The sequence below is a fragment of the Corylus avellana genome, chromosome ca2 (genome assembly GCF_901000735.1).
Source record: "Corylus avellana chromosome ca2, CavTom2PMs-1.0".
NCBI lineage: Eukaryota > Viridiplantae > Streptophyta > Magnoliopsida > Fagales > Betulaceae > Corylus > Corylus avellana.
Genome location: NC_081542.1, coordinates 26,594,709 through 26,607,906, shown reverse-complemented (window position 1 = coordinate 26,607,906; position 13,198 = coordinate 26,594,709). Strand labels below are relative to the sequence as shown.

At 37.9% G+C, this 13,198-nt stretch overlaps 1 protein-coding gene across 1 annotated transcript; it reads left to right on the top strand.

Moving 5' to 3' along the window:
• The first annotated feature begins 244 nt into the window (after positions 1-244).
• On the top strand, positions 245-9,382 carry LOC132172372 (DEAD-box ATP-dependent RNA helicase 1). The gene is made up of 9 exons (XM_059583857.1): positions 245-426; positions 609-843; positions 1,054-1,308; positions 2,033-2,187; positions 3,566-3,743; positions 6,322-6,509; positions 7,234-7,438; positions 8,466-8,571; positions 8,999-9,382. Exons 1-9 carry the CDS (start codon positions 314-316, stop codon positions 9,109-9,111), a joined length of 1,548 nt encoding a protein of 515 aa, XP_059439840.1. The 5' UTR covers positions 245-313; the 3' UTR covers positions 9,112-9,382.
• The last annotated feature ends 3,816 nt before the right edge of the window (positions 9,383-13,198 follow it).

Here is a 13,198-nt window from a genome sequence, read left to right as displayed (position 1 = left end):
AGGGATTACCTAGCTCAGTGATAACTTCGAGCCCGGCTCTGTATTTGGAAAAAATTAAATGAACCGGCTAGATTTCACTTTATATCAAAATTATATTTTTACTAAAAAAAATTATCCGTTGTGGAACCCGCGTTTTAAAACCCGCGCGGTTGGGGTTGAAGCGTAAGAAAATGGGCCGCGTTCGGGCGAGGCCCATGTTGGAACCCGCCGATGTTTCAAACGCTGCAAAGCAGGCTCTCATATTTTTCATTCAATTCGCTCTGCTTCTCTTAAACCCTAGTGGTGGGTTGAAGAAGCTGAAGGGGTTTTGAGAATGGGGGAGCAAAAGCTGAAAAGCGTGCCTGTGCTGCCATGGATGCGAAGCCCCGTCGATGTCAATCTCTTTGAGGAGTGCCCTCTCCATCTCCTCCCTTGCCTTGATACCAGGTGCCCTCTTTTTTCTTCTTAAAATGTCGGGTTGGCTCATCTTGTAACCCGAAGCTCCAAACGAAAACAGCTCTCTACCTTCCTTGGAAAAGGGGAGAAGCATTGGCTAAATTCACTGTTTCCAATTTTTTCTTAGTCAAGACTTTGTTTTTGGTTAGTTTGTTAAATTTCTTGTAAATCAGGTTGAAGGTGGCTTTGCAGAGTATGGGCATATCTTCACTCTTCCCTGTGCAAGTCGCGGTTTGGCAAGAGGCGATTGGGCCTGGTGCATTTGAGCGAGATCTCTGCATAAATTCACCAACAGGAAGTGGGAAAACTTTAGCTTATGCTTTGCCAATTGTGCAAATGCTATCGACCCGTGCTGTTAAATGTCTACGTGCTATAGTGGTGTTGCCTACTCGTGACTTAGCCTTTCAGGTTTAATGCCTTCCTTTGTTTTCTATTTTCCATTTTGTATTTTGTATGACTACTTTCTAATATTATTGAGCTAATTCTGAAGTAAACAAGCTGATTAATTTTATTCTATTTATTAGTTATGGGATGATGGATGTTGCAAGATTATTAAATCCTTTTTTGCTGTTCAATCGATGCCTTGATATGTGCCTTTCTTTTTCTTTCCTTTTTCAGGTTAAAGAGGTTTTTGCTGCAATTGCACCGGCAGTGGGCTTGTCTGTTGGTTTGGCAGTCGGTCAATCTTCTATAGCTGATGAAATTTCTGAACTTATCAACCGGCCTAAGCTTGAGGCAGGCATCTGTTATGACCCAGAAGATCTTTCGCCTGAGTTACAAAGTTCTGTGGACATATTGGTGGCAACCCCTGGAAGGCTAATGGACCATATTAATAACACTAAGGGTTTTACCCTTGAGCATCTCTGTTATCTTGTAAGTAGCATATAATTTTGAGATTTGTTTTTTAATTTTTTTTTCAATTTTTAAATTTAATTTAATTTTTTTCTCTGCCCCTAGCTAAGTATTTCTCTTGTATACTCTCTATGTACTTGGATTGCGCCTTTGCGCTTTTACTTAGTAAAAAAAAAAAAATTGTAGAATTTAATTTTTATGTGTATATTATATTGCCAAGATATTTTATGTATATTAGATTTCTATTTTTCTGAACATCTTGATGTGGATTGTCATATTCCCAATGGTTGTCCCAAAATTTGTATCGGCTACTATGTATGGATACAGCAGTAGTCTTGTGATTGAAAAATTAGAGAGATTCAAAACTGACGGCAAGCTTTTATTTTGTAATGGTGTTTAGCTATTTTGATTTCTGAATCAAGTTTAAGTCACCAGGATAGTGATACGTGAAGCTTTGGTATACATGTGTTCATTATAACCTGTTGATGAGTACCGTTGTCTTGGTGGCTAGCAAACAGTGCATACTACCTACAGTATCTTATTAGTTGAAAGCCCACATTATTCTGCAAGTTAGTCTAGTTGTGTTTCTTGGGCATGATTAATTGTGTGATTCATCAGTTTGAAAATCAAATTCTCTTCAGTTATGATTTTTTTTTTTTAAGATATGCAACTCCCAATGAGCTATACTTCTATTTTCATTCATTCTCATTGTTAAAGCAAAGGCTGCTGAGGTGGAATGTTTCAGGTTATTGATGAAACAGACCGAATGCTCAGGGAAGCATATCAGTCCTGGCTACCCACCATGCTTCAATTGACTCGCTCTAATGATGAAAGTTTCTATCCTCATGCTCTAGATGTTATTCCTTCTACATTTAATTCCTTAAAAACCATAAGGAGATTGTAAGTTCTATGTTCTTTTACCTCCCGTTTCTATTTATTTCATTGAATTACATTTTGGCCTTTGTGAACAGCAACATGCATGGTTTCATGTGTCAGACAATATCGACATGATTATAAATATTGGTGTTGGATGATGTGAAAACTCCTAAAAATATTGTTTTACTAATTAATTTTACACATCTCGTACCAGTTGCTCTTTTTATTCTACTATTTATTTATTTTTCATGTCACATTTTGCATTACCCTTATGTTCAAAACAAGGGAATCTGGAATTGCTGATAGTGAAGTTGCTTTTAGAGTTTGACACCATTTTATCTTCAGTTGGCACTCGTGGCCAAGGCTGATTAGCACCAACTTTTAGAATCCTTTTGTTTGCCATGTTTCCCACCTTCATTGAGCCAGCACCTAGTGTTTATTTCAAAACTATTTATTACCCATATCAATATATCATCCATCTCTAGAGGGAATGATTTTACCTTAAGAAAACTCTTGGCTTTATCCCGCGTATGTATACTGATAGTTAGGCCTATACAAGCGGTTACGGTTAGTGGTTATTGGTTCTAACTCCTAATCGTAATCGCTCCGCACTCCGCTTAGTTGGTTAGCAGTTTCTTTATAACTAATGGTTAGCGGTTCTTAAAACCAATGCTGGCGGTTGATAACCGCTTTTTATATATGAGCTTTTGGGCCTTTTGATAGTGTTTTGGACCTTCTTTGTGCCTCTTTTTTGGGCTTATTTTAAATAAGGAAAATGCTAAGTGTTCTTCTAGTGTTCTCCTGGTGTCCTCTTAATTGTGATGTAGTTTTTAAAATTATCAATAGATTAAAATTCAATAATGATAATCTCAAATTCAACGATAATTTTAAAAGCCACATCACAGCTAGGAGGACACCGGGAGAACACTAGAAGAACACCTAACATTTCCCTTTAAATAATTTTGGTTTTTTGTTTTTGTTTTTTTTTTAAAAATAATACGGTTGTGCATAATATATATATATATATATATATAAGCATACACACTTGTTAAACATCATAAGGGTAGGCAGTGAACAATTATTAACTGCCTACCCTACCCCTAAAACCACTAACCGCCCTGCCTTAGGTGGGTAGCGCCCCGCTTGTAGAAGCCTATTGATAGTTATATGGGGACTACTAGCAATAGTGAAAATATGCTCAAAAGAGGATCGGTTACATTATGAATTTGAAAATCTTTTTCTATTTATGAGCAAATTAGTGGGTATTCTCATATTGGAGGATGCATTTTAAAGGTTTATTTTGTCTCAACATTTCCCTGATTAGTACTGTTTCAAAGGTGAAAATTATATGAAATGACAAACTGAGCTCTGCCTTTGAATGCTAATACATTATTTGTTGCAGTGGTGTTGAGAGGGGTTTTAAGGGTAAACCTTCCCCCAGGCTCGTGAAGATGGTCCTGTCTGCAACACTGACCCAAGATCCAAGCAAGCTTGCACAGCTAGATTTGCATCACCCTTTGTTTTTAACAACTGGGCAAAAGCGTTATCAGCTTCCAGAAAAGTTAGAATCCTACAAATTGGTATGCCATTGTAACTGTGCTGGTAGTTTTTGACTTTGTAAGCATGATTCTTGGTCCGTTTCAAGTTCTCGCTGTGTTAACAATCTCAATTTTTCACTCTATATTTTTATATATACTATAAATTGGTTACATGATTATGCTTCATTCCAGGGTTGCTTTTGTTTGGACACAAAGCACAATCTTGTTTTATTTTTTTTGGGTAAGTAATTTGAAAAGTGAAAAAGGCAGAACCCAAGTATATTGGATTTATACAAGAGAAACGTCTAGTTAGAAAGAGAAAGCAGGTTAGGAAAATCAATGAAACTAAATACATAAAGATCTATTGCAGCTATCTAGTGGAAAAGAGTTTTGAAAAAAAAAAAAACTTAGTTCCACCAGCGTTCTCTCACGTTCTTCAAAACTTTTATCATTTCTTTTGCTCCTAAGACGCTACAAAAGATAGGACAAAACCATCTTCCACATTGCTGCACCTAGGGGTGGGTGCGGGTTGGATCAGGTCGAATTTCGGCCTTTTCCCCTATTTGACCCGCACCTTGTGGGTTTGGAAAATCCTACTAGCTACCCAGACACAGTGAACTCTATCCGCCCGGGTTCGGGTTTTGCGGGGCGAGTTGAACGGGGCGGATACTGTGGGTTGGGTGGGGCGGGTGTTATGGGCATGCCAACAAGTCCCCCAGATCTGCCCACCATGACAACGACAACAACGCCACTGAAAACAACACCATCGAAAACAACAACACTACAACCACCAACACCACCGCCAACAACAACGAAGACAAGGACGAAGAGGAGGAGGAGGACGACAACCCTCCACCCAAGAAGCAGAAATCCCTCTCCTCCCTCACCACAGCCCAGCCTCCAAACCCCAATCAACCACCACAACAACAACCCAATGCCGGCGAGAGAGGAGCAGCGAGAGTGAGTGAGAGTCTGAGAGAGGACTGGAGGCGCGGCTACGAAGAGGAGGAGGGGCGACAACCCTCCACCCAAGAAGCAGAAATCCCTCTCCTCCCTCACCACAGCCCAGCCTCCAAACCCCAATCAACCACCACAACAACAACCCAATGCCGGCGAGAGAGGAGCAGCGAGAGTGAGTGAGAGTCTGAGAGAGGACTGGAGGCGCGGCTAGGTTAGAAATTTAGAATGAAGTTAGGAGGATCTAGGGGTTTTTTTTTTTTTTTGTTCCTTTTAAGTGCTTATCAGTGGGGCGGGGCGAGTACCCGCTGCCCAAAAATTTATATACCCGCAACCTGCCCCACACAGGTTGGAAGAAATCCAACCCGTATCCGCAAAAAAAAACCAAATCTGGCCGGGGCGAGGCGGGTTTGCGGGTTGGACGGGTTTTTGCCCACCCCTAGTTTCTCCTTGAGGACTGCCGGACACTATCCAACAAGCATTCTTCTACTGCTCTTATAGATCACTTTTTGGAAGTAGTCAAGTCTCTCTCTCTCTCTCTCTCTCTCTCTCTCTCTCTCTCCATTTGAAATATTCATATTTTACTGAGAATTTTTTTTTTTGTAGGGAATGTTAAAATTTTACCAGTAAGAGGAGAACCTGAATGTACCAGAAGTATAGAAAGGAGTCCCCTAATGAATTACAATCAAATATAGTCACTGAAATCTACAAAAGAATGTGAAGAAACATTGCCAAACATGTTGGACCACTCTTATTCCGTAGTGATAAGAATTTCAGCTCAATGATAGATAATTTAATGTTGTTAGAGGGTGAGGTTATTTCTCTCTCCAAACCGTCCACATAAGGCAAAGAGAGGCTGCATTCCAGATCAAACTGTTTCTATGCCATCCAAACATTCTTAGGCAACAAAAGTGCACATCAACCACCTTCTGAGGTGTCAGCAACTTAACCTCACACACTGTATAGAGAAAAGACCAAAGGTCTTTTGCTACTGTAGGATGAAGTGGCAAGTCAATGGACTCAAAACTACATTTACACATACAACACCAAGCCACAACCATGATGTTCCATTTAATCAAATTAGCTATAGTTTGAATTCTTCCCAGTGCCACTGTCCATATGAAAAAAGAAAACCTTCCAGGAGCTTTACTATGCCAAATACTCCTTCAAAGGAATTGCATGCCAGGAGGCTCTTAATGCCTCATAATAAGGATGGAAATGGAAGTGACCATCATGCTTTAGCTTCCAATTGAACCTATTGGACCCTTCATTTTGTGACATATTATAATATAGCAACCTTGTAAGTATAAGATGATGGAAAGCATGATAAAATCTTTCTATCATGTGGCAGCTAAGTACTGATTTTGTTTGCTTGGTGGGCCCGGCCCACAATCTAGTTATTGATTTCTGATGAATGTTCCTAATTGATGTTCCTAATTGGACCCTTCATTTTGTGGCATATTATAATATAGCAACCTTGTAAGTATAAGATGATGGAAAGCATGATAAAATCTTTCTATCATGTGGCAGCTAAGTACTGATTTTGTTTGCTTGGTGGGCCCACAATCTAGTTATTGATTTCTGATGAATGTTTCTAATTGATGTTTAATGGGCACCCAGTTGCTTTCTCCTGTAATTGTAAAATTCCATGTCCTCTTTACAGATTTGTGAATCAAAATTCAAACCGATGTATTTGGTTGCCCTTCTGCAAAATCTGGGTGGAGAGAAGTGCATTGTTTTCACATCATCTGTGGAATCAACTCATCGTTTATGCACCTTACTGAATTTTTTTGATGATCTACAAATCAAGATCATGGAGTATTCAGGTCTTCAACGTCAATCTATAAGAAGGTGATTTATGGTTTTAATTTTACTTGTTAGTGGCATTCGTGTTAAACTACTCAAGCCATATTCTTCCCAGGGAAAAAGAACAAAAAAAAAACTTAAGCTGTGTTGTGATTGCTTCTGCTAAACTTAAAAACATGTGGCACAAATGAAGGGCTTGTAGTTATTATAATTGTGAATAGTCCAGATGACCGGAACTTGAAATTTATTTTATTTTCAATTTTGTATAAATTCTATGTTTAAGGAGATTAAGAGTGATTTAGTTGGATGATGACCTAAGCAGATTTCATTGTCAGTTCTACCTATTTTGGTTGCCCCAGCTATAGGCGAATAACTGAAGCACAATCCATCAGCTCAAGAACATCTATTGACATGTTATTTGACCCTCTCAATGGAATGGGAGCGCCACAAGGCTGGCTGCCCATGCTGACTGATATTTGCTTCTCACCTAGAAATAAGTTTGAGCTGCATGAGCAGTTTGTATGGCTCTACAAAAACTAGTTTTCTGCGTCTTAAAAAACAAATTGTACATTTGGGTTATTGTTTCATACTTTGTACCTTTGGACTGTGGCGTATGTCTTCCCGGTGTCGATTAATTTTGATGACTTTCTTGTTTGCTTTTCCCTTTCTAGTTAGGTGATCCTGTTGTATACTCTTGGTGTACTTTGGAGAGCCTTTATGCTTTCAATAAAACTGGTTATTACTTATCAAAAAATAATTTGTACTGCAGCAAGACATTGAAGGCATTCCGGGCAGGGGATATACAAGTACTTGTTTCCTCTGATGCGATGACTCGTGGAATGGATGTTGAAGGGGTTAGAAATGTTATTAATTATGACATGCCTGCATACATAAAGACATATATTCATCGGGCTGGTCGGACTGCAAGAGCAGGCCAGACTGGGCGTTGCTTCACATTGCTGAATGAGGATGGGGTATGTTGTTCTCTTGATTGCCTCACAGACTGCGTATACCCTATGGTAATAAGGTGATAGGTTTCAGAATCTGTCACCAATAACTCATTTTAATTTTTTATTTTGGTGGTCCTTCCTACTTCCAAGGCCATGGTTGGCACTAGATTTCTCAAAGCCTCTTGTTCATATCTCTCATCAAAGAGAAATTGGCTTATAAAGTAGATCCCTACCTTAATCTCATGCCATCTTGATCTTAAGCTACTTCATTTCAACCGGGCTCAGCCTATTAAACATGATGAGTTTATGCTGATTTGGGCCATCTAATGTGAATTTAGCCATGAATAGGCATATACTTTGCATTTCAACCTGTTTCCGGCTGTGAGCTCTGCCAGTCCAACTAAATTGTGTGTAGTTCAGCTCTGTCAGGCCATGGAACCCTACCAAGATTCTATGCTGAGAGGGCCATAATGGGTCAGTGCCGTCAGTTGGCTCAATTTGTAGCCCTAGCCGAGTCTCAGATAATTTGATTGAATTGTTCATGTCATTTCTGGCTAATCATGCATGTTGATTGGATAATTTTAAATTTTATTAGGTGTAATTATTCATGTGGATCCTCAGGGTAATGCTATTCTTCAATTCTAGTACAAACAAAAAGGAGACGTAAATGGAAGTCCCTTTTTTTTTTTTTGGGGTCAAAAAGATAAATTACATTTGAAATATGCTTACATTTCATTAGAGAAAGAGTTGGCTTACTTTAGGGACATTGGACATTATCGTGCATTAGATGGAATGATGGAAACAAAAGCATGATGGCTGATATGTTGCATCAGATGTTCCCCGAGAGTTTATTTGATGCCATCCTATTCCTTAATTCAACTGAAGCCTACCATTGATATAGGCTAGTTCTACCATGGTTTGGTTAAGTAATTACAGCATTCACATCTAATTTGTCTTGATACATGTAAATATCAGCAATGGTTAGATAAGGGATTGTGTACTTGTTCAACATTTGATCCATGTTGCGTACTCATTTATTCCCTTGTTTCAGGTTAGGCGTTTCACGAAGCTGTTACAAAAAGCTGACAATAAATCTTGTCCTGTTTACTCTATTCCTTCTAGTTCGGTTGAGTCACTTCACTCTATTTATACATCTGGTAATTCTTTACCTTTTCTTTGCCTACTGCTAAACTTAGAAGTAGATTAATAAACCACTGGCATTGGGTGTCACTCACGTATGCTGTTGATTTCACTTGATATGCAAGAGCCGACAACAATAGTAAATCTTGATTCTTGGTATCTTTGAATTGTCTTTTCTGTATATCATTTGCCACAAGATTCTTGATTGTCTTTCCATTATGGAAAACAAAATAGATCACACCAACCTAGTCATTAATTAGGCCTTCTCCAAACTTCTGTTCTTTTTATCCCCTGCATTTGTGAAAACTGATTTTTAATGAAGGGGATGTTTTTGGTTAGATCCCGTTGAAGGGTTGGTTGCATGTGGAATGTCAAAATCATTAAAGTAGAATAGCATTAGATGTTTGTGTATAGTAAATCTCACTATTCTTTTTAATGTGTTAGCGTTGGAGAAACTAAAAGAGAGGGTTGGATTAGAAACATCCAAGAAGCGCAAAATTGGTTTCAAGTCTTCTAGGGCACGCAAGGAGAACGAAAGAAAGCATTCAAAGGAGTAGCTCTTGATCCTTCAAGCAAGAAGCTCTGCAACAGCAGATTCCAATTTTGTGGTGAATGGGAAGAGAGTTTTAGAGAAGGGCTTTTTAGAAATTTTTGTTGAGATCCATGGATGAGAGATGTTTTATAGCATAGAAAGTTAATGGAGTTGAAAAAAATGTAATATACACAATTTTTTAGCATACAACTTTGTATATCTCATTTTGTAACATGTTTCAAATGTCTCAAATAAGTTGGCTCTGTTTTTGAAGAATATGATTATAACCATCCTCGAACCCAATCATATCATTGGTTTTTTTGACCAACCAATCATATCACTTGGTAACGTCTTGATTTTGCTCAAGTGTTCACAAATATTACTCGGGTGCCTCTTCCTTGTGACCTCTGAATTCTTCCCAAAACATAAAATAGAGAGCCTTCAAGTGGTCTTAGTGGGGTGGCCAACCACTCAACTAGATGGTTTGGGGGTGGCTAAATCACCCATTTTGCTACAAGAGTTGATCAGCTGCCCCAGATAGCTAGCTGGGTTGGGGGTGGCTGAATGACCCCTTAGCAACATGGGTAGTATGGCTACCCCTAGATGGGGTGGTTTAGAAGTGGCCGAACCACCCAAACGGGTGGTTTAGCTGCCCACTATACAATAAAAAGCCTCTTTTTATTCTCGTTTTATTAGCAAGATTTAAGCTGTTCATTTTAAATGAACGGCGCTTTGCCTGGTGTTACATAAAATAATCATATGCCTCTTTGAGTTTGGAGTTCACATTTATCAAGATAGTCCTGTGCCTACTGTATTACTAGCGCCCCTCCTTCAATATCGCCAACGGTAGGTGCATTGGTAACGGAGATAATTGTAACCATATAAAATGACAATAATGGAATGCCAATCCTTAGACTTTATTTGTAAAGTCTCCATTCTTTGATAATTGATCCCAACTAGCTATGAACTAGCCCTAGTTTGATGAGCCAAGCAAACAAGTGACCCTGCATCTTTTTTATTTTTATCATATAAATTTTTTTATTTGTCCATTTAAGTATTTCACATTTATGATGAAATTTATGAAAATTATTTACCTGTTGTTTGTTATTATGTGAGGTCTTTGTTTCTTTTCTTCTTGTTTGATTTTTGTCTGTGGTTGTCTTCATATTTCAATGAAGGAAAATAAGATATCAGTGTACAGCATTTAAGGTTGAAAAGGAATATGTAAAATTTCAAGATGAAACAATAATGCATGCTGAATTGTAAACAATGTTGAATATATTGGCAGAATACTATCTGTGTACATGCAGCAGATTACAGCATATAAAATTCTCCTTCAGCCTTAACTCAAATAGGCCCTCTACAGTCTTAGCCACTCTTGGCCTTCTGACCAAATTCTCCAGGATCTGGTTCGTTACAGGAGAAAAAAAAAAGGGAATAAAATACACATGAAAAAAAAGATACTTCATGCAGCTTCAGCAGGCTGCTTACAAGGCTTTTCCAATTTTCTTTTCTCAGCTTCCATGGCTCTCAGTGGTCAAAGATCGAAAAAGACCTGTGAACCTCTTTCAGGAAATACTTAGTCTCAGCAGTAGCAGCTGCTGAAGAAGCACAAGTGGGAGATGAAGAAGAAGAAGAAGAGGAAGAATCCTTTGCACTGGCAATATCTCTTTCTTCTTCATTTATTGTATCCAACATCTTGGAGGCTCTTTGCCTCATGACACTAATATACTGTGGTGGTGCAACCTCTGAGATAAACCTTGCAATATTGCGGGAATTGGCCATTGTTTTTTCTTGGGAAACAAACAGGTAAGCTAGCAAAGGAAAAGAAAAGAAAAGGTGGTGATGGTTTGAATCCAAGGCTTTGTTGTGGATGAGCATGAGCAAAAGTGTGAGATTTATAAGGCCTTGCATGGCTAAGATGGAGTCAATAGTCCAACGAAGGGGTTTAATCATATTTGGCTGTTAGTGCCGCCTCTTGCTTTTGAAATTAATTTCAGAAAGAGTGATGTTTCCAAGACATTGGCAGCAGATAAACATGGCGTGGGACCATATTTTGGTATGTGTCGAAGCATGGATGGGGAATGAGATATCTCTAGAGATTTGCTTCTTGTTGGTATTGATAGTATCCAAATTAGCACTTTTCTCGGCCAAAAAGGTGCAGCCGGTTGTGATATTGCTACGTTTCACCTACTCTTCTACCTTTTTTTATTTTTTTATTTTTTTTTTATTTAACTTGAAAATGATGGTAAAAATGATTTTCTTGGCAAATTTTCCTACTCCCCTTAAAATGGATAAGAATGTGTGGCAATGTTTTGGGCACATGATACGAGAGAGACGACACTATTTAGGGCGTTTAAGAGGCGTCGTTTGAATAGTAAACCGACGCCCATTAGTGTTGTTTTGACAAATCAACACTATTTAGGGCATCACTAAGTACCCCGTACCTCTCCCACTTAAAATTTATTTGGATGATTTGCTTACTATAGGCAATCCTCAGTCACGGATATCTCAACTTTATGACACTACAAATCACCCTAAACCCTAAACACTATAATATTAAACATATATCAAATTCGAAACCCTAATCTTACACATTAAACCCTAATCATGTCAATTAGAACTATAATCATGGCTTACCATCACCATCGAATGTTTGGTTCTCTATAACAGAAATTAAAACTTAGATTTAACTATACAATCCTAATCTCATGCGATAACCCAATTCCTAATCATTATAGAAATCATAAAATACATCATCTACAATACATGTAAGTTTAAATCAAACATAATCAATCATAATCCCTAACATTGTTCTTAACACATTAAAGATGATAGATCTTGTTTCTAAAATCGAAACCCAATGTAAATCGGTCATATGTAATATAGCATTTTGAACTTAATGTAAGAGATAACTAACTACTGTTTGGATTTAAAAACGAGATCCATTATTTAAAACTCATGCAAGAACCATTTTACTTAAGATAAACACGGGTAGATATGAGATTAGATCGTAATCCACAACAATGCCCATGCCCCTACAAATTGGGCAGGGGGCTATTAGAGGCTTTCGATGGGTCCTTTAATTTCTTGTCTGACCAGGAAACTCATCTGTTGAAAGAAGTGTTCAGACAGCTTAAGTATCTGTTTGGACATATAAGCCCCATCAGAAGCCTCTCACAATTTTCTATCATTTTCTATTTCAAGCAAGAAATTGTAGAAAATATATAAATCTATCCAATAGCAGCTCCAAACAATGGCAAATGATAACTATATATGGCCACTAAGACAAAAGAATAATAACCAATAAGAGAGTAGGGTGCATAATTGATAAAATCAAATCAGGTATATTTAATTCTGATTTGGTTTTATCAATTACAATCAATGCTAATATATTCCCATAATATCACAATATATTCTATCATTTTCAACATTAACTTTTCATTGGCTAGTTTTTTTTTTTTTTTTGAACGAATTATCTCTTCATTGATATAACAATCAAATGAGGCAAAATGCTCCATACAATGCCAAAGATATAATTTGGAATCTTCATAACTCAAGTATTATTTATGACATACACAGTAGCCTCTCGAGCTATTATAAGACAATATCTATGAAAAGTCACCATCTCAATCAGTTTCAGATCTATAGCAAATTCTGATGAATCACGTCTCTATCCGCTGTCAGGTCCTTGATTCCCTGACTTTTTGATTTTTTATCTTCACTACTAGTGTTTTATCAATCCCAATTCATTTCGCTGCCTTTACCATAGTAAAAATTCTTCTTTATGCTTGATAACTCCTCCGTCATCGGTCTATGGTTTACTCCCAGAAAAAGAACCATAAGAAAACCAAAGACTGAGCGGAAACCAATTCCGTTATTCTTAAGGATTTGTGAAAATGAAACCTAAGAAAACGAATAAAACTTTACCCCATAGATCGCTACTAAAAGTAGATCTAGAGAGAATATATCCTTATTTAAAAACAATGAAAATACAATAATAAAAACTCAACACACCCTCACACATTCTACGTGCCACTGTTGGCCACCCACGCGCCACTAAAAAGCACCCCGAGGACTATTGACATACGTGCCCTGATCGATCTATAGTG